Source organism: Erythrolamprus reginae, chromosome 6 (genome assembly GCF_031021105.1).
Source record: "Erythrolamprus reginae isolate rEryReg1 chromosome 6, rEryReg1.hap1, whole genome shotgun sequence".
In the NCBI taxonomy this organism is placed as follows: Eukaryota; Metazoa; Chordata; class Lepidosauria; order Squamata; family Dipsadidae; genus Erythrolamprus; species Erythrolamprus reginae.
The window spans coordinates 30,806,019-30,826,473 of NC_091955.1; the positions used below are offsets into that span (position 1 = coordinate 30,806,019).

Consider the following 20,455-nt stretch of genomic DNA (forward strand, 5'->3'; position numbering starts at 1 on the left):
TATTTATTTATTTATTTATTTATTTATTTATTAGATTTGTATGCCGCCCCTCTCTGCAGACTGATATACCAATCATTTTGTTATGTGGTATGATATCTTTTCATCTATGCAGTCTGAAAATATGGACAAGCTTCTCAAGGCTAACTCATAACATTTATTAAAATACAGTGGTACCTCATGATACGAACCCCTCGTGATACAAACTTTTCAAGATACGAACCCGGGGTTCGGAATTTTTTTGCCTCTTCTTATGAACTTTTTTTGCCTTACGAACCCACTGCCGCCAATCGCAAAAATCCGCCCAGCTGTCACCTTCTGAAACAGCCGGGCGCTTCTCAGCCTTCTACCAAACCTGAAGGCTAAACCCGAACTTTTGCCGAACTTTTGCCGAACTTCCAGGTTCGGCTTTGCTGCCCATCTGTCACCTTCTTCCCCGCTGGAACCCGGCCGGCTGTGGAGCGAGGCGTGACCTCCAAGCAGCAGTGGTGGCAAAAGAAGAAGAAGAGCCAGCCACCAGACAAGCGTGCAACCGCACAGCCCAAAGCGGCAGAGGAGGAAAAAAAAGCAGGCGACCCCGCAGTCAGGCTGCTTCCCGTGGCTGCAATGAGGAAGGGCACCCCTTGGCTTCTTTCTGCAGCAGCAGGAGGAGGCAGAGGCAGGCACGGAGGGCTCCAGCTTCTCAAAGCCAGAGTTGGTCCCGAATCCTTGTGTGCGCCAGCCGGGCTACAGCTCCTCCCCCGTGGAGCTTCCAAAGCCTGGCCGGAGAAGGCTCGTTTCTCTCGCTCACTCACTCACTCTCCAGCCCGCTACAAGGAAACCATGGGGAGAAAGTACTGACATTGGGCTTTTTTCTCTGGGGGCTACAAGAGACATATCCCTTCCCCCAGCGTCCAGAGAATGGAAAACGCTTCCTTGGGTTCAGACTCCAGAGAAAAGACACTGGAGAAAGGGAAAAGACTCTCTAAGCCTCCAGAGAAAAGAATCCCTCCCTTTGATCCCGGCAGCCTCAATCCAAGAGATCGTTTTCCATTTTCTCTGAGGGTTTAGAGAGTCCTTTTCCTTCCTCCAGCGTCCAGAGAATGGAAAACGATCTCTTGGATTGAGGCTGCCTGTATCAAAAGGAGGGATTCTTTTCTCTGGGTGCTTAGAGAGTCCTTTCCCTTCCTCTAGCGTCCAGAGAATGGAAAGCGCTCCCTTGGATTGAGGCTTCTCAGATCAAAAGGAAGGATTTTTTTCTACGGGGGCTTTGAGAGTCCTTTCCCTTCCTCCAGCTTCCTGAGAATGGAAAACGCTCCCTAGGATTCAGACCCCAGAGAAAATACGCTGGAGAAAGGGAAAGGACTCTCTAAGCCCCAGAGAAAAGAGTCCCTCCCTTTGATCCCGGCAGCCTCAATCCAAGAGATCGTTTTCCATTTTCTCTGGGTGCTTAGAGAGTCCTTTCCCTTCCTCTAGTGTCCAGAGAATGGAAAACGCCCCCTTGAATTGAGGCTTCTCAGATCAAAAGGAAGGATTCTTTTCTATGGGGGCTTAGAGAGTCCTTTCCCTTCCTCCAGCTTCCTGAGAATGGAAAATGCTCCCTAGGATTCAGACCCCAGAGAAAATACACTGGAGAAAGGGAAAAGACTCTCTAAGCCTCCAGAGAAAAGAATCCCTCCCTTTGATCCCGGCAGCCTCAATCCAAGAGATCGTTTTCCATTTTCTCTGAGGGTTTAGAGAGTCCTTTTCCTTCCTCCAGCGTCCAGAGAATGGAAAACGATCTCTTGGATTGAGGCTTATCAGATCAAAAGGAGGGATTCCTTTCTCTGGGTGCTTAGAGAGTTCTTTCCCTTCTTCCAGCTTCCAGAGAATGGAAAATGCTCCCTTGGATTCAGGCTGTCTGGATCAAAGGGAAGGCTTCTTTTCTCTGGGGGCTGGGAGAGACCTCGATTCGTTCTTTCCCTCGGGAGAGAGCCCGGCAGACACGGCAGACAGGAGGTGGCGGGGAAATAAGAAATGGCTGAGGCAAAGTCCGGAGGTGGGGTTTCGAGGACTTCAGTGTTTTTGTGATGCTGCAATTTTGCTGAGGCTCCCCTTGCTGGGAAACCCCACCTCCGGACTTCCGTTGCCAGCAAAGTACCCGTTTTTGCAATGCTGGGAATTCCCCTGCTGGGATTTCCCTGCAGCATTGCAAAAACGCGGAGGTGGGGTTTCCCATGGAGGGGAGCCTCAGGGGAATTCCACCAGTGTGAAAACGGGCACTTCAGCTGGCAAAAGGGGTGAATTTTGGGCTTGCACGCATTAATCATTTTTCCATTGATTCCTATGGGAAACATTGTTTCGTCTTACGAACTTTTCACCTTACGAACCTCGTCCTGGAACCAATTAAGTTCGTAAGATGAGGTGTCACTGTATATACTTCTGATACTATCTATTTTTTGGATGATGTTCAAATCTATGCTGGCATTTCAGTTTCAGGTACTTGTGATAAGGCTAAATAAGGATTGCTGAAACAAACAATGCAAATAATCAGTTTCATCTAGTGATTAAAGCACCAGGTGAGAAACTAGGTGACCATGAATTCCAGTCCCAACTTAGGCATGACAACCTGCTGGATGACTTTGAATCAGTTTCTCTCTCAGCCCATCCCACTTCAAAGAGTTCCTGTTTTGGAAAAACAGGACGAAGAAGAAGTATTACATATGTTCATATTCTTCAGTTATTATTATTATTTATTGGATTTGTATGACACCCCTCTCCGCAGACTCGGGGCGGCTAACAACAATGATAAAAAACAACATGTAACAATCCAATTTAATAAAACAACTAAAAACCCTTATTATAAAAACCAAACATACACACAAACATACCATATTTATAAAAAATAATAAAGGTGTGTTCTCAATAAATATTTATAAAATAAACTCCCGGTATCATTTTTGTAAAAAAGAAGACACCAGAGAAGTTGGAAATGGATTTTGGTGTGTTTTAAATATATTAGTTGGGATAATATGTACAGAAAATAGTGTCCTTAAAAGGTTCCATTGTAGCCTTTTATTATCCCTGAAGAGTAGTCTCAAAATAATTCCCAAACCATTAAAATAAAAAACACGTTTCAAAAGAAAACATAAAAAATGTTTTATCACCAGATGGAGCCATTACAAAGTAAAATATAACATCCTCTATTGATGAAGAAAATAGATGCATCTTATTTTGTGTGCATCTGGATTTATTTTCACTTCCTTAAAATAATAACATCAAAATTAAAATGTAATTAAATAAGTAAAACGAAGGTATTGGCTTGTCCCATAAAGACTTGCTGCTGCGGTCAAGCCAAGATAGCTGTGCATCTCTGATCTGATTTCACTCTTTTTGTATGCTTAGTTTTAGGTCAGAAGTATCTATGATAGCCTTGATAAATTATCTAGCCTTACATCCAGCGGCGTGCTACCATTTTTGGCGCTACAGGAACGGGCTGTGAGTGTGGATTGTGTGTGCCCAGGGTGCGCACGCATGCGGCCAGCACAGGATTTGGCTTCTACATATGCACAGAATCCGAATCACGCACAATGTCATGCACGCACACAATTTCTGGGGATTTTTTGCTTCTGCGCATGAGCAGAAACAAAAAGACCTGGAAACCGGTAAGTAACAGCTGCTCACCCCTGGTCCCCCCACCGGCTTGCCCTGCCGCAGCCCTCGCTCCCTCCGCCGCTCGCCCTGCTGCGCCGCTCTCCCTTGCTCCTCCTGCCGCTTACCCTGCGGTGGCCCTCGCCATTGCTCCCCCTGCCGTTTGCCCTGCTGCACCCCTCACCCCTGCTTACCTTTCTCCAGTGCTAACCTCCTGCAGGGTCCATGGCACAGGGAGCAAGCTGGGTGGCCCCAATTCTGGCCGTGCAGCCTGCTCTGTGCTCTCCCACGCTGCAGGCATCTCTCTTGCAGCCTGGGAGATCAAAGAGCAGGTCACGTGGCCAGAGCTGGGGCAGGCTATTTTTGCTGTTGGCCCCAGCTGCCGCTCTAGGAGCGGCAGTGAGATTTGGCTGCTGCACATGTGCAGCAGCCAAAATCTCTTTCTGTCAGCAAAAATTGCTGGTTTCTTTGCTTCCGCGCATGCACGGCAGCAAAAAATAGCAATTTTTACCAGAATCACACCAGTTGCACATGCATGGCACATGCACACTGGACGACAATGGAGCGAGCCTATGTGCTCCATTTCCATCACCGGAACGCCATTCCTGATGTTCTGCTTTGAGGCCCACCCCTGCTTACATCTATGTAGCAGTTAAAGACACCGAACTTGTTATCTAAAAAGCTGACAGCCTGAGTTCAAGACCCTAGCATCATGTAACTGGGTGAGTTCCCATGAACTGCCAACCTACCCTGTTTCCCCGATAGTAAGACCCCCCCGATTGTAAGACGTATCGAGGGTTTCAGGGGGGTCGGCTAATATAAGCCGTACCCCGAAAGTAAGACATATGTCTTACTTTCGGGGAAGCACAGGGGTATTGCCGGGGGGGGAGCCCTCGCCTTGGCGCGGCGCCACCGCCTCTTCCCCGGCTTGGCAAAGCGAAGGATGCCGCTGGTCCGAAGCGAGCCGAGCGGGCAGCGGCTTGCAGCGAAGGCGCTCGTCCCAGCAACCGAGTCCTGCCGAGGCTCGTCTGCAAGCGGCCAGCGAGGCCGACCAGCTCCGAGGCGAGCAGCCGGAGCTGCGCCCTCCTTCGCCCGCCTCCTTTCCGGCAGGCAGGTGGGGCTGCCCAACTGCGCAGAGCGGCTCCTCCCCTCCAGACACACGCTTCCCCGACACGCATCTGTGGCTCCACGCATGCACGCTGCTTGGAGCCCTGAGGTTGAACTTGGAAAAGGGCTCACGAGGCTCCTGTCCCGCGGCTGCCCTTCTGGACTCTGGGGAGATGCCTTCGGGAACGCGACCCTTTCAATTTTTTTCCAATGTAAGACATACCCCGAAAGTAAGACATAGTGGGGCTTTTGGGGGTAAAAAGAAAGTAAGACACTGTCTTACTTTCGGGGAAACACGGAAGCAGTTTGAAGCATCATGCGCCACCAGCAAAGTTAGATACAATTGGACAGGAGAAACCTTTATCTTTACCTCTAGGACTTAGACACAGTGTTAGCATTACATATTGAGAGTGCCTGGTTACAACCAGGTTCTCCATTTGAGCAGGAGAATGGGACCCATTGATTCTTCGAGCTATCTGACATCTCCCTATAAAAGGGCAATAAAGAGCTTGTTGTCCGAAATCTGCCACCAATCTCTTCATTCACCAAACTTAACAGTTATAATAAAAACTATGTGTAATAAAAATACAACAATATTTTGTTATTTTGATTCTCAGTATTACTATGCTACTTGTGAGACTGCTGGTTGGGAATATATTAGGATTGATATATTGTGGGTTTCTGCATTTACATGCCACCTTTCCTCTCTGATAATTCAAAAACTCATATATCTGGTTTCTTTTCAGTCATACTACATATGATTTTTATTATGATAATGATTTTGTAGTTTTCTTGGCAACAATGCAGAAATGCTTCGCCATTTCCTTCTTAATCAGGTTTTTGTCTTTAATTCCCAGTCTATAACCCCGGTATACCCTGAAAGATTAATTAAACCTGATTCCGCTTAGTTTCCAATCCCAGTCAAAGTCTGCCTAACTCTAATCCTTCTGAGACACATGAAAGGAATTTCTAAATTTCATCTTTACCACAACCCTGTAAGATAGAGCTGAAACAGAATGACTACTTCAAGGTCATCCAGTAAACTAATAAATAAGAACTGAATCAGTATCTGATCCAATTCCAATATCTTAACTACTACATTATCCTTCAAATATGCCCCAACAATTGTAGCTCCCCCCCCTCCTCTTGTTCACCTCCAAACACTGGCTGAGACACACTTAGGTTGTCCTTAGCTCTTCTGAAATAATAACAACAGTATTAGCAATATCACTTAGACTTACATACAGTGGTAGAATTCAAACTTTTTTACTACCCGTTAAGTGGGCATATTGTGGCTTGGTGGGCATGGCACGGGAAAGATACTGCAAAATCCCCATTTCCTCCTGATCAGCTGGGACTGAATAGATGAGGGCAAAGCCAATCAGAGGTGATTTTACCAGTTCTCAGAACTACTCAAAATTTTCACTACCAGTTCTCCAGAACTGGTTAGAACCTGCTGAATCCCACATCTGCTTAAAGACATCTCCTTAATACTTCACATCACTCTCTGAGCAGTTTATAATTACAGCATATTGCCCCCAAATAATCTGGGTCTTCATTTTACTGATGTTGGAAGAATGGAAAGTTGAGTCAAGTTTGAGCCGGCCAGGATCGATGTCCTGGCTGTGGGCAGAACTAGCCTGCAATATTGGTTTCTAACTACTGCGCCACCATAGTGCCTAATAATGCAAAATCTATTGTAGTTTATCACCTATTACACAGGAAATGAAGTCATTGCAGGTCAATAAATGCTAATATTGTTTATTGGCCATTTCAAGTTGATTCAGTAACAAACCACACATACAGGCAAACTCCCATCTGGTGCCATTCTGTTATTGTCTATCTAAAGAGATGAACATAGGCGAGCTGTATTGGTGATCCATCTGAATTGGCAGATAGCAAATATACTTTGTTTGCAACTATTTGGACCTTATTTATTCAGCTCAAGACTGAAATAAGAAAACAATGGACAAATGGGAACATCCTTCCCATTGGGAAGGGAAGGGAAGGTAAATTTTAAATAAAATGCTGTTTGATTCAGATTCCTTTTCTAAAAGAAACAAAAATAATGTTATCAGCTTGGTAAAATGAGTAATAAGAGGAAAGGAATCTGAGGCTTAAAGATAGTAAGCAAAATCCCATAGACAGAACTGCTCTGTTCTTTCTCAGTACAATAATTGGCAGATGGTTTTCCTGCCAGCCAGTGTTGGGCAAAACTCATCATAGAAGGATTTTTTTTTTCACACGAGTAATCTATTTCGTGGCAAATATAGTGTTAGGCTTGGAAAGTCTTTCAACACCACTGCACCTATTCCACTGTTTTGAACATGTTAGAAAATTATAATCAGTTCATATTACCAATTAAGCTTGTGCTATGGTAACTGATGACTTCCATTTTATTTCCACCTCAAATGCTGATGGTTTTAAAAAAGCATTTATATCTTTTATATTTCAAGGATCACCTATCTACATCTACCTAGGCTAATTTGTGAACTGCCATTATCCTGGCACATTAAGTGTAAAGAGATGCCTTAGTTAAGCTGTGTATAATTTTTTTGGTGTGTTTTTTCTTATTTTCCAAAGACTTTGAAGAGTCTTAAAAACATTAACATGTTAGCTGTCTTTTATATAATCTTTCATAGTTTATTATATACAGAATATTTAAATGTACAACTCCTGATGAATTTATCTTGAGAATGATATAAAACATTATAAAATAAACATTATAAAAGTGAATTTAAGAAATTCAAGAAAAATGTCATTTTGAATTTTGGCTTATTTCTAAGTGTATTCTAATCATAGAAGCAGTAAGTTACCAAACTGTAATATGGTGCCTAGGAGTGCTTAAACATTTAAAAATAATCTACTCTTCAGCTTCCACTGAACAGAATTTCTAGTTTTTATTATGTAGGAACATATTGAAATTGATAGGTGATTCAGAATTCTAATTTTGACTTTCTATCATGCTTTGATTTTATTCATTCCTGAATGTATCTTCACAATCAGAGCATTGTACATTGACTCAGCTCTTTGCCACATTTTCAAATCTAGCTTCAAACCTAATAAACAAACAAATGTAGGATATAAAGACAATGCAAAAGTAAAACAAGCAAGAGTAAATAAACCCACCAAGGCAGAGGAGATTCTAATGTCAAGAAAATAAGAAAATATATGGGTAGTTCTTTTATCAAGGAAGTGCATATTCTAAGGAACAAAGAAAAATCTATTTTATAAACAATCAGATAGGTGACAAAGTTCTTGGGGCAAATATCTTCTCTTATTTATATGAAAATTATTATCTATATTTCTAAAATGTATGCTCACTTATGCATACATTTAAAAGATCTTGTGTAAGAGTTAAAGAACAAAGGTGGACATTTCCTACCTCTTCAGTCACATTCCATAGTTCTTCATCACTCCATTGTCCATAAGGATCTAAGTTTTTTCTAAAAGATCCTGAGAAAATGAACACTTTCTGTGAAAACAGGGAAAAAATGAAACAAAAATATTGTTTAAATGTCAAAAGCTTGATATAAGAAGTAACTTTTAATTTTCTCTGAATTAACAAGTTGAATACTTGAATTTGCGAATCGTTTTCCTTTTCCTAAACAGTGACAATTTTCTAAGAAGTACAGCCAGGGCTTTATCTCCTTGCATAAATACTATAAAGATTATGAAACATATCTAATAAGTACCACTAGGTTTACTGGTGGTTTTCTATTTAATGTTCTGAAAATAAATGAAGATGTTTCAGTCCTATATAGTTTTAATTTGGTATCAATATTATATTTCTATACCATCTAAAAATACATAGAACATAATAGCATAGCATACTGTACAGTATAGTAGAGTACAGTATATGATTATACTATAATTGCCTGATTTCTCTAAACATGGTGGCTAATCAGAGTCAAGATTCATAAGTACAGTACTTTTAGATACATTGTGAAGAAAAAGAAAATTTTGTATCAATATTATATTTCTATACCATCTAAAAATACATAGAACATAATAGCATAGCATACTGTACAGTACAGTAGAGTACAGTATATGATTATACTATAATTGCCTGATTTCTCTAAACATGGTGGCTAATCAGAGTCAAGATTCCTAAGTACAGTACTTTTAGATACATTGTGAAGAAAAAGAAAGCACAAAAGATAACAACAGCAAGTTATTACTGTATAGCTCAGACAATTGCATAGGCATGTTCATGAAGTCACAAAAGTTTCAATTCGAAAAACACATTACCTGTTCAGTTTTATTAGTTTTAGGCGATAAATTACTTTGTTAATTTTTTTTAAACAGCAAATAATTAAGAATCAAGTTGGCATTCACTATTGAATCATTTTGTGATATGGTAAGGTTTTACTTTAATTTCTTAAATTTGATCTTCCATACTAAAACTACTAAGAGTTTCCTTGGTGGATAAAATGGAAGCTGAAACCTCTGCTCCTTCATTGTCTTGCCTAATTCCAGCAATTTGGATGGGTTGGTTTTCCGTTAATTTAATGGCTTTTCCTGTGGCCAAGACAATCAATTATTAGCAACTATAACTTCCAATCAGATCACCAACCCAGCTCTGCTCAGTCTTAGGGGCACTAACCTACTAATTTCAGCACAAAGGTATAGCCTTCTGTAATATGGCACCTCAATTGTGGCATTATAATTGTCGATTGGTGCCCAACAGGTCTCCATCCCCTCAAACTTCGGATGAGTTGCTATGATTTTTTTAAATTTTGCTAAGATTTTGCTTTTTGTCATCTTTGCTTTTTTATATATATTTATTGCTTTTAGTTTTACACTTGGGCACCAGGTGGGATGAAAAACAGCATGTAAATAAATATATACTATATAAAAATATTACATAAATAAAATGGTAATTTTTGCTGAGGAGGGAGGCATGTTTGTATTTGTCACATTAACATTTGCCATTTGACAATGATCTTTAATCAAGCATGTACTTATTCAAAACAGTCATTTGCAATAGCATACTTGCAAATCAAAATCTATGCCTGTTGGCTTAATTTAATGAACTTTATTTTTCAAGTATAGATGCCAAGTATTTTAGCCCTAGATTAATACTCCTAAACAACTTTCCCATCAAGATAAAGGGAATGGTTCAAGGCCCATAGACCCTGCTCAACCAATATCATATACCTAACCAATATCAAGAAACAAATACTTCATGAAAAAGTGGTAGGAAAGTCTTTCTTTGATCTCTTCAGAAAATTCAGATTATCCTATGATTCCCGAGAATGAGTCCGAAGAAGTACAGAACTTCAGCACTGATGTTAAAAGAGAAATGTTTGAAACAAAAGAGCACATGTTCTTCTTTATTGAATTTGTAGGAACATTATTTTAAAATCTATTCCAAGTAAGAGAAAAATAACTTGCCGGAGGCAGGGCCTGTTGATTAAGATCTTTGTTGTCTTATGCTTCTGTAGGTTTCTTTAACTTAATGGAATTAACCATGTTTTCTGTGGTATTAGTTTCTTGAGATTAGTGGGTGTGGTTGTACTAATACAATAGAGAAACTATGTCTGGCATGGTTTACACTTGACTAGGTTTATGAAGATCAATTAAATAGTTTAGAATTCTATGATGACCATGAAATTTAACTGAACAAACCAGTTTTTTTTAGAAGAGGAAGCAATAGCTTCATAATACCTACAATATCTCTTACCCATAATTATCTAATATGCATGAGGTGATGTATTTTGCTTTCCTAAAACAGATGAATTTCCTAATTGCACTGCTCAGTTTGCAAAAGGAGACCTTGTAAAAAATTCCATTGCTCTTCTGAATTTAAAATATAATTTTTCATATAGTTTCTTAATCAGTTAAAAACTATTTCAAAACAGTGCCTGTTTGGAAAATTTCACATTTTTTACATTTATATTAAGTTGTATTTTGTAATATTTAATTCTTGCTATCAAGAAAAGTCCTCTCTCATTTCCTCAAGGCTATCTTGGATTTTGAACAAAGCCAAGTCTATTTCCATAATCTCTTTCTTCCTTGTCCCCTTTCCTTTGAATTTGCCTACTTTAAAAAAAAAATGCTGTTCCCATGTATCTTAATAGTACTGCATTTTTCTCTAGTTATGGCAGATTATTAAGTCTCTCAGATGGAGCTTAAGTAAGATTGACCATTATCTCAACGCTTATATTGTTTAAATTTCTTCCTGTTTGCTGTCTTCAAAATATTGGTTATGGTTATGTGCTTGGATCTCATGCATGCTGCGAATCATTATACCTAGCTTTGTCCTTGATTGCTGTTAATAAATAGTCCAACTTTTTGACCACTAAAATCTCAGCAAGATATGCTCTCTATTATTGTTGCTATGACTTCCTCTCTTTTGTTTGCATTGTCTATTTGATTTAGATTTATTTATTAATACATTTCTAGGCTCTCCAACTCCAAGGTATATTCAAGAGGTATAAAATAAACAGTAAAACTCAATACAGTAGATAGGACCAATCAAAGGGAACAAAACCAAACGTTTCTTACTAGCAAAGAAAAAATAAACATACCTACAGACCTATATTAATTCAAATCATGGAAGAAAATCCAGTAGTATGGTATGAGTATAAATATGAAAAATCAGTATTGGTATGTTTTAGGTAGTGGGAGCAGCACGTTAAAGAGAGAGATGCCTATGCTATGTTTGTTAAAATTTAAAATAAAGTATTACTGAGTTTTGCTCTGCAAATTTCCTTATGTATGTTTGTATGTATGTATGTATGTATGCATGTATGCATGTATGTACATGTATGTATGTTTGACTTACATGCTGCCCTTCTCCAAGGACTCAGGGCGGCTTACAACATATAAACTTAATTTTTAACTCCTTAACTCTTCATATATGCAAATTAGAAATAAGGGCCATTTGATCAATTGGTTTAACCCAAGGTATTGAGTTACATAAAGTTTATCAGAATTAAATTGCCATAACTTTATATCCTTGTATCAAGCATAATTGCATTCTAATGTTCAGGGAAAAGATTTAAGTGTAACATAATTAATTAATCATAATTAATCAGCTGTAAAACTAAATAATGGCACCATGACATTACTAATTATTCACTAATATTTGAATCACAATATTTTGTACTGTTTTATCCCAGAAGGCAAATCTTTAGGGTTGCAGGTAAGCAATTCAGATCAGTCATTCTTGCTGGCATAAGCCAACTTTTCTTGCTTTGTTAACCACTGGGAGGGTGAGAAAGATTGGTTTTGCATGAGTGGGCAAGTGTGAGCATGCAGCTCTATTGCGCAAGCGTTGGACATGCGCACCCATTGCTTATGTAACCGAATGTACACAGGTGTGCTTGCACTAGCCCAGTGCTTCCATGGCATGGTTCTGAACAGTAATGGGCCGCAGTCTACAGGTTGAAGACCTCAGTCTTAGAAGCCATGACAGATCAAAATGACATCAGGCATGTCATGGAACAATGACACCTTTTGTGCAATAATGCCATAATATCTATATCATCATTCCCCGTTACCCTGGACTATATTTTATGTGATACAAACTGGAGTACAATGTATGAAAAACCAGTGTTTTTCCAATTATTTAGTTCAGTTGTGGACAGAATTGAATCCAGGCACAGTGATCTGTCTGTCTATCATCAACTATATTTCTCTGTCTCTGTCTCTCCCCCCTCTCTCCTCTATCCATCCATCCATCCCTCCCCCTCTCCCTCCCTCCATCCATCTAGCATTTTCATTAGACTTTGTACATTTTTGTAGAACAGAAAATAATTATTATATTATTAATAATAATATTATATTAAAATTTTAAAAAATACTTTGCTTTGGTGAATTTTTTTTTTTTGCCTAACCCTTTATTGTTAAGATAGTTAATCAGGATCATTTTAAATTTTTTGGATTTCCTAGAGACTAATTCTTTATTTGATTAGGTATGTACAGGTAGTCTTCAATTCGTGACCAACTGTTTAAAGTTACTACAAAGTTTTAAAAAGCTACCTACTGTCCTTGAAGGTACAAATGTCTGACCCTCACCTATGGTCATGGGATCACATTTGGGAGTTTGACAACCAGCTTGCATTTATGATCATTTGAAGCATTCTGCAGTTGAGTGACTGCAATTTGAAACACGAGGTGGGGTGGGGAGGTTGTTGGTTTGCCATTTTACAGTAGAAAATGGCCTAAAACATCAATTGGATGTGTTGGATTTGACATGAAAAAGACATGAAAAAACATTATTTTAATTATTTACATAAGGAAAGAAAAGTCCAATTCAAGCATTTAATCAACATTAGAAATACTATATCTTTTTTAAAAAATATATTGAGTAAGCAATAAGTGTTGTGTTTGGGCCTGGGCCAGCCGTTGCTCCCACTGATGGGAGAGACGCGGCACAAAGTGAATGCGAAAGCCTGGCTGACAGCCAGGAAGATGTGGCAGACAGCCAGGAAGACATGGCAGACAGCCAGGAGGATGAGGCCACTGGTACACAGGATTCAGCAGACAGCCCAGTGGATTTGGCATGCAGTCCCTCAGAAAGTCTTTCGTCACTGGGTTTTTCTGCAGATCAATATATTGATCTGCGTAGCCGAAGAGCTATGCAAAGAAGGGATCGCTTTAAGGAGTATTACAAGTCCTTTTAGGAGCACCTGGACTGGGTGTGGTTCTTATACTGAGGGCTGGGTGTGGTTCCCTTAATGAGGGCTAAAGGGATAAAAGGGAACAAAGGCCAAGGCAAACTGTGGCTGTTTATCTGTTTCAAAAGGACTCCTGAAACATCTTGGCTCATTCCAGGTTGTCTTTGTTTGTTTTTTCCTGTGTTTTTGTATGCAGCTGAAGTAAGCCTTGCACTATCATTGTTTTCGGACACTAAGAACTGTTTTTGAGTAACCCTTTTTTGTTTATCTAATACAAGTTTGCTGATTAGCAGAGCACGTGTGTGTTTGATTTCTTTTCCTTGGACTGTTATACATTGTCTGAGCCCAGTCAGGCAGAACAATAAGAAGACAACAATTTCCATGGAACAGTGTATATTATTAAGAAATACATCCTAACAAATATAAATTCTACCTATCATTTAGTAGCTTTAATTACAAGTACAGTGTTCCCTCGATTTCCGCGGGGGATGCGTTCCGAGACCACCCGCGAAAGTCGAATTTCCGCGAAGTAGAGATGCAGAAGTAAATACACCATTTTGGGCTATGGACAGTATCACAAACCACCCCTTAACACTTTAAACCCCTAAATTACCATTTCCTATTCCCTTAACAACCATTTACTCACCATTATTACTGGTACTCACTGTTGAATAAGACACTTAGTGATCCTGATATTTATAAACATAATCATTTATTAACAATAATTATTTTTTTGTTATTTATTTGCAAAAATTATTAGTATAGCGATGACATATGACATCATCGGGTGGGAAAAACCATGGTATAGGAAAAAACCCACAAAGTATTTTTTAATTAATATTTTTTGAAAAACCGTGGTATAGGCTATTCGCGAAGTTCGAACCCGCGAAAATAGAGGGAACACTGTACTTAACAATATTAGAATTAGAAAATATTAACCAGTTAAGGAAACTAAAGGCCAGGCAGAATCACTAAACTAAAACTGCATACCTGTTGAAACTGAATGGAAGTATCTAACCGACAACAGATCCAACAGAAATAGTCGGCCAGACGCTCAAGGCTAACCAGTGGTTACAGCAGGGCCGGGCAACACGCGAGCAAGCACAATCACCCATCATGCCCCATGATGGAACCAGAAGGCTGGGTGGCAAGCCACAATACAAAAGGCAGGCTCACCACTTCCTGCCCTCTTCCTCCTTAGTATTGTCAGTATGATCGCAGGCACCTGGCCGCCTTCCCCTTTCTCAGTGTGACTAGTGGTCACCTGCAGGTGCCAAGTAGGATTTTTTTGTGAATGTGACACATTGAAGTTTCAGCTGTTTTTATGCCTACTCCACACTAGGAGTGGATGGGGAGCAGAGTGGTTAGGGGGTGCCAGCAGGGTCATTTGATAAAAGTAGGTCAATTAGATTAAATCCCTTTGGTCACTGGGGTAGACAGTATGGGGTGGAAAATGGAGTTCAAAGCAACTGCATGATCTCCTTTGGAACACCTTTTGGAAAATGATGGGCAAGCCCAAAGCTGAACCGGCCCGGGTGATTGAGGAGGGGGTGCCTCTGGGGCTCACCTGCCGCAAGCCTACAGGCAACAAGCCAGGTGGAGACTTCCCACATGCCTTGGGTATAGCTAAGAGCAAGGAAGGTCAAGGCCAAGTTCATGGTCAAGTTCATGGCCAAGGTCAAGGTCAAGGTCAATGGCTTCATTCCTTGCTCAGCAAGGAGCTTCGCCCATAATTGCCTAAGAATGTTGAATGTGATTTCCGCCCCATTTCATTCACCTCTACAGGTCCAGATTTTTAATAAATAAAGTGACCCATAAATCCCAGCTCTGTAGTCCATGTGTTTACTCCGGTGTCCGTTGCAACAGAACAAAACAAAACAGAACAGAATATAGTTGCAGTATAGGAAATTTAAAATATCTAAACACAAATAATCCCAATTTCCATTCTGTTTGTGGTAGGAAAATTGAAGTTATGAACTCTACTGTTATTGGATTATATCTCTTATTATTCCTGGACCACTGATAATACTTGGTGGAGCCAATGGAAGTTCGACCACCTGCCTGCTATTACAGAGAAAATTCTATTATGTACAGCCCTTTCTTCAATGAGTCTTGAGAAATTTATTAAAAGCAACAGTTAGCAATTAACAACTGATGAAAAATCAACCACTTCCTAATCCAAAATCCAATCATGTTGTCTCCTACCCCCACCAAAGTTGGGGTGCAGTTATACCCCCACTAATGAAATACTGACTTTACAGGAAAGGAAGTTTAACTCCTGAAAGAATTTTGCTTTTGTTGTGATGATAAGTGAAGATGATAATCCACACACCAGTTCATTCTAAAAAAGTCAGATCAATGATTTCAATTACTTGGCAGAAATTTTACATTCAATTAAGTTCAATTGCCATTAACAGAATAAGCCAGTATTAGGAAGCAAGAATATTTAATGGGTTGTGGAAATATCTTGGAAGCTTTTTCTAGGATCATGGAGAAATCAACACCAGGGGGAAGGAAGGAACCTGTTAATTACAGATCAATTTAGTCAGCTTGACATTGATGCTAGACAAAATGAGTACATTTAATAGAATGATCTTATCAAAAATAAATCATGCCAAACCAAACCAATTTCCTTTTTTGATAAAGTGATTGATTTACTTGACCATAAAAATATGATGGACAAAGTATACTTTGAGTTCAGCAAAGCCTCATATGAGATTCCAGGGAAAAAAAGATATGACAAAAGGTAGATGACCCGTTGTACCTACCTGAACGGTCTTCTCGATGCACTGGAAGGAGAGTCCAACATGGTATTTAACCAATCCTATTGGTAGAGACTGAGTAAAAAATTAACATAATAATAAGCACCGCCCCCAGCAGTCTCCCATGAGCCTCAGTTTTAAAAACGAAGAACCAATGAAAGAGGATAACCAAATTTATTGAACAATAAACAATCCAAACCAAGCCAAACCAACTTCCGGAGTCCCTAACCTTCAACTACCGGGTGGGTTTGGACTCTCCTTCCAGTGCATCGAGAAGACCGTTCAGGTAGGTACAACGGGTCTTCTCCACTGCATCTGGAAGGAGAGTCCAACATGGGATATACCAAAGCTCTCAAGGCCCATGGGAGGGAGAAGGTCTGATTAGGGACTTAGGAGAAACACAAACTTTCTGAAGGACTCGCCTGCCAAAAGCCGCTTCCGCAGAAGCGAAGGAGTCCACTTTATAATGCTTAATAAACGTGGTAGGTGCTGCCCAGGTTGCTGCTCTACAAATGTCTTCGATGGACGCTTGTGTCGCCCAAGCTGCTGAAGCGGCCGCACTCCTGGTGGAATGAGCTAATATCCCCTCTGGAGGGGTATGTCCTCCCGCCTTATAGGCCTCAGAGATACATTCCTTAATCCACCTACTAATAGATTTTGCCGATAGTCCTAGCCCTAATCTAGCCTCAGAAAAAGAGATAAACAGAGTTTCTGACTTCCTGAACTGTTCCGTTCTCCTAATGTAAATCTTCAAAGCCCTCCTGACATCTATCTTATGCCATAACAACTCAGATGGATGAGTTCCATGAGTACAGAAGTCAGGCAAGATTAGCTCTTGCTTCCTATGGAACACCGAATTTACCTTCGGCACAAATGAAGGATCCAACCTAAGGACCACTCTGTCCGGATAAAAATGGCAGAGATCTGCTCTTACGGATAATGCTGACAACTCTGACACCCTGCGGGCGGATGTGATCGCCACAAGGAAGGCCGTTTTCAAGGAAAGTAACCTGACTGGTATAGTCCTCAGCGGCTCAAAAGGAGGCTTAGTCAACGCTTGTAGGACCAGTGTAAGATCCCAGGATGGAAATCTCCTGACTGGAGGAGAATGTTTATTTGTGGCTCCCTTAATAAAATCCCGAATCCAAGTATGTTGTGCTAACGTTCGAGACTCTGATGTCTGGATCATGGTAGATAAAGCCGCTACCTGTCTCTTCAAGGTATTAGGGGCCAGACCCTGCTCTACCCCTACCTGTAGAAACCCCAGAACATCAAGAACAGAAGCCACCCCAGGATCAATAGAGTGTGTAGTGCAAAATTTACAAAAGGCTGTCCAAGTCGCCTGATAAATTCGAGAGGTCGATGGACGCCTAGCTGCCTGCATAGTAGCTATGACCTTCTCCGGCAAGTTACATTGTCTTAGTCTATGCCTTTCAAGTGCCATCCTGTCAAGTGAAGCCATTGGGGATCCGGATGGTGAAGGTTCCCCTGGCTGAGAGAGATGGCCTGGTCCGGAATCCTCCATGGGGGTGACACTGAGAGCGCCATCAAGTCGGCGAACCACGGACGTCTCGGCCAGTAAGGGGCAATTAAGAGTACTTCCGCCCTCTCCTGGAGGATCTTTTCCACCACCCTCGGGATCAGGTTTACAGGTGGAAAGGCATACAGAAGCCCCTGGGGCCAAGGTGTCCACAAGGCGTTCGTTCCTTCCGCTCTCGGGTCTGGAAACCTTGTGAAGAACCTCGTGAGTTGAGCATTCTGGCTGGTGGCAAACAGGTCTACTAGAGGTATTCCAAACCTCTGGGTCAGCTGTGTGAAGAGTTCCGGGTCGAGCTTCCACTCGGACGGGTCCAGAGTCGCCCTGCTGAGCCAATCCGCCTTGGTGTTGCTGATCCCGGCGATGTGTTCCGCAGTGAGGGATGCTAGATGAGTCTCGGCCCAATTGAAAAGCCGTGTGGTCTCCTCCATAAGGCGGTGTGACCTTGTGCCCCCCTGGTGGTTCAGGTGGGCCCTGGTCGCCACATTGTCTGTTAATATGAGTATATGTCTGTTTTTTACTATGGGAGCAAAAGCCAGGAGGGCTAAAAATACAGCCCTCAGCTCTAAGAAGTTGATGTTGACCGGGGACAGGTCTTCCAATGTCCAGATGCCCTGGGCCATGTGACGGCCCAAGTGAGCTCCCCATCCGTATAAACTGGCGTCTGTGGTAAGGATGAGCCGATCCTGTGTTCTGAAGGGCGAGCCTCCCTGGATCGCTCCGGTGGTCCACCACTGTAGGGATCTTGCGACTGCCCTGGGTAACTTGATTGATCTGTGTGAATGGCTGATCCTGGCCCTCTGGGCCGGTAACAGGAACCACTGAAGGCCCCTGATATGATGCCTGGCCCAGGGTACAATCCCGATGGCGGACACTAGTGTCCCCAACACCTTTGACAACAGTGCCAATGGAACCCGTCTGCGACGGGTCAGGTCGGTAACAAGACGGTGGATATTCTCTTGTCTCTCGGGAGAGAGCGATACGGTGCCTGCTATGGTGTCGATAATGGCTCCTAGATGTTGAAGTCTGGTAGCGGGAACCATCTGGCTTTTTTCCAAATTGATGGTAAAGCCATGGGCTTCTAGTATCCGCACCGTCCTGGACAAATCCTCCCTGGCCTGACCTGGGGACCTGGACAAGATAATTATGTCGTCCAGGTAGGCCATCAGTCTGATGGAGTGTGACCTTAGATGTGCCGTCAACGCATCCAGCAACTTGGTAAAGGTTCGCGGGGCTGAAGATAGGCCAAAGGGCATGGCCTTGTACTGGTAGTGAATGCCCTCCGAACAGAACCTGAGGAATTTCCGATGGGCCGGGTGTACCGGTACATGTAAATAGGCCTCTTTCAGGTCTATTGAGGTAAGTAGGTCTCGAGTCCTGATTGAAGGGAGTATGGTTTGTAAGGAGTGCATGTGGAATCTCCTGTACTTTATAAAGACATTCAGCTGCTTTAAGTTCAGTATCATTCGATATCCTCCGGACGCCTTGGGTACGAGGAAAATCCGGGAATAAAATCCCCTTCCCTCCTCCACTGGGGGCACCTGTTCGATGGCCCGTATCTCCAGTAAGTGTGCCACCTCCTTGTGGATTAGTTGTCGCTTTTGAGGGTCCCGGATTACCGGGCAATGTACAAAACGGTGGGGGGGCTGTCCTATGAATTCTAGTTGTAGTCCGTCCGACACGGTGGCTAGCACCCACCTGTCTGAAGACGTCATCCGCCACGAGGGACTGAAATGTTGCAATTTTCCTCCCAGCGGCAGACTCCCGGCTGAGTCATTTTGAACGACGAAACCCTCTCTGACTGTACCCCCGAAAGGGCCGCCTGGGCTGCTGGTATCCCCTCTGTCTGTCCTGGAACGATCCGCGGTCGCTCCGGAAGGGTTGTTGTGTATATTGATTCTGGCTGAAGGGCCGCTGTGTCTGTCCAGAGCTGGTAGATGCGTCCCAGCGAGGGTTCTGACGTCTCGTGTAAGGAGTAAACCTCCTATCTTGGCGTCTGTTGGATCTAGGTAGGACCTTCTTCTTGTCCTTGTCTTCAATTAAGACCTTATCCAGGATCTCCCCAAACAGCATAGAACCTTGCAATGGGGCTGAAGCCAGGCGCCACTTCGACTTCAAATCAGCTGGCCAATTACGTAGCCACAGAAGTCTACGCGAAGAGAGTGTGGTAGCCATGCCTCTGCTGGCGAACTTGGCCGCGTGGAGGGTCGCATCGGCCGAAAACTCTGCTGCCGCCAGTAACTTACTTAAATCCTGGCGTAATCTACCCTCCTCCGGTCCAATCCGTGACTGCATTTCTTGGAGCCACATTATTGAGGCTCTGTTGAAGAAGGAGGCCGCAGCAGCTGCCCTGAACCCCCAGCCAGCCATCTGGTGGGTTTTGCGCAACAGGGTTTCCGCCTTCCTGTCTTCAGGTTTTAGGCTCTCTCCCGTCTCGGAGGGAACCAGGGCACTGGAAACCAGTGTCACTACTGGTTGGTCAATGGGAGGGAACTCTAAAAGTTTTTCCACCTCCTCATCAAACGTATAAAATTTCCTCTCCAGGTTAGACGGTCCTTGGGCCGCTGCGGGATATTGCCACGGTTTTTTGACTCCTTCAATGAAAATGTGTGAAGCCGGAATAGAATCAGTCTCGGGTTGGGGCTCCCTAAGCAACGAAGCTGAAGTCTTACCGGCGTCCTCTTCTGTTGTTTTGGTTCCCTGGAGGTTCATTACTTGCTTTGCCTTAAAAAGCAAGGTCCTAAACAATGCTGGTTTAAAGAGACCTGCTACAGGCTGTTGCTCCGGCGGGTTCTCATCCTCCGAGAACTCGTACT

The 20,455-nt window shown here is 42.3% G+C and overlaps 1 protein-coding gene across 2 annotated transcripts in view; it reads right to left on the reverse strand.

The window, feature by feature from the left end:
- CFTR (CF transmembrane conductance regulator) overlaps positions 1–20,455 on the reverse strand; it is a 142,817-nt gene that overhangs the window by 19,770 nt on the left and 102,592 nt on the right. For both annotated transcript variants that reach the window (XM_070755458.1, XM_070755459.1), the window contains one exon: positions 8,099–8,188. In XM_070755458.1, the coding sequence (XP_070611559.1) occupies positions 8,099–8,188 (90 nt within the window). The remainder of the gene's footprint in view (positions 1–8,098; positions 8,189–20,455) is intronic.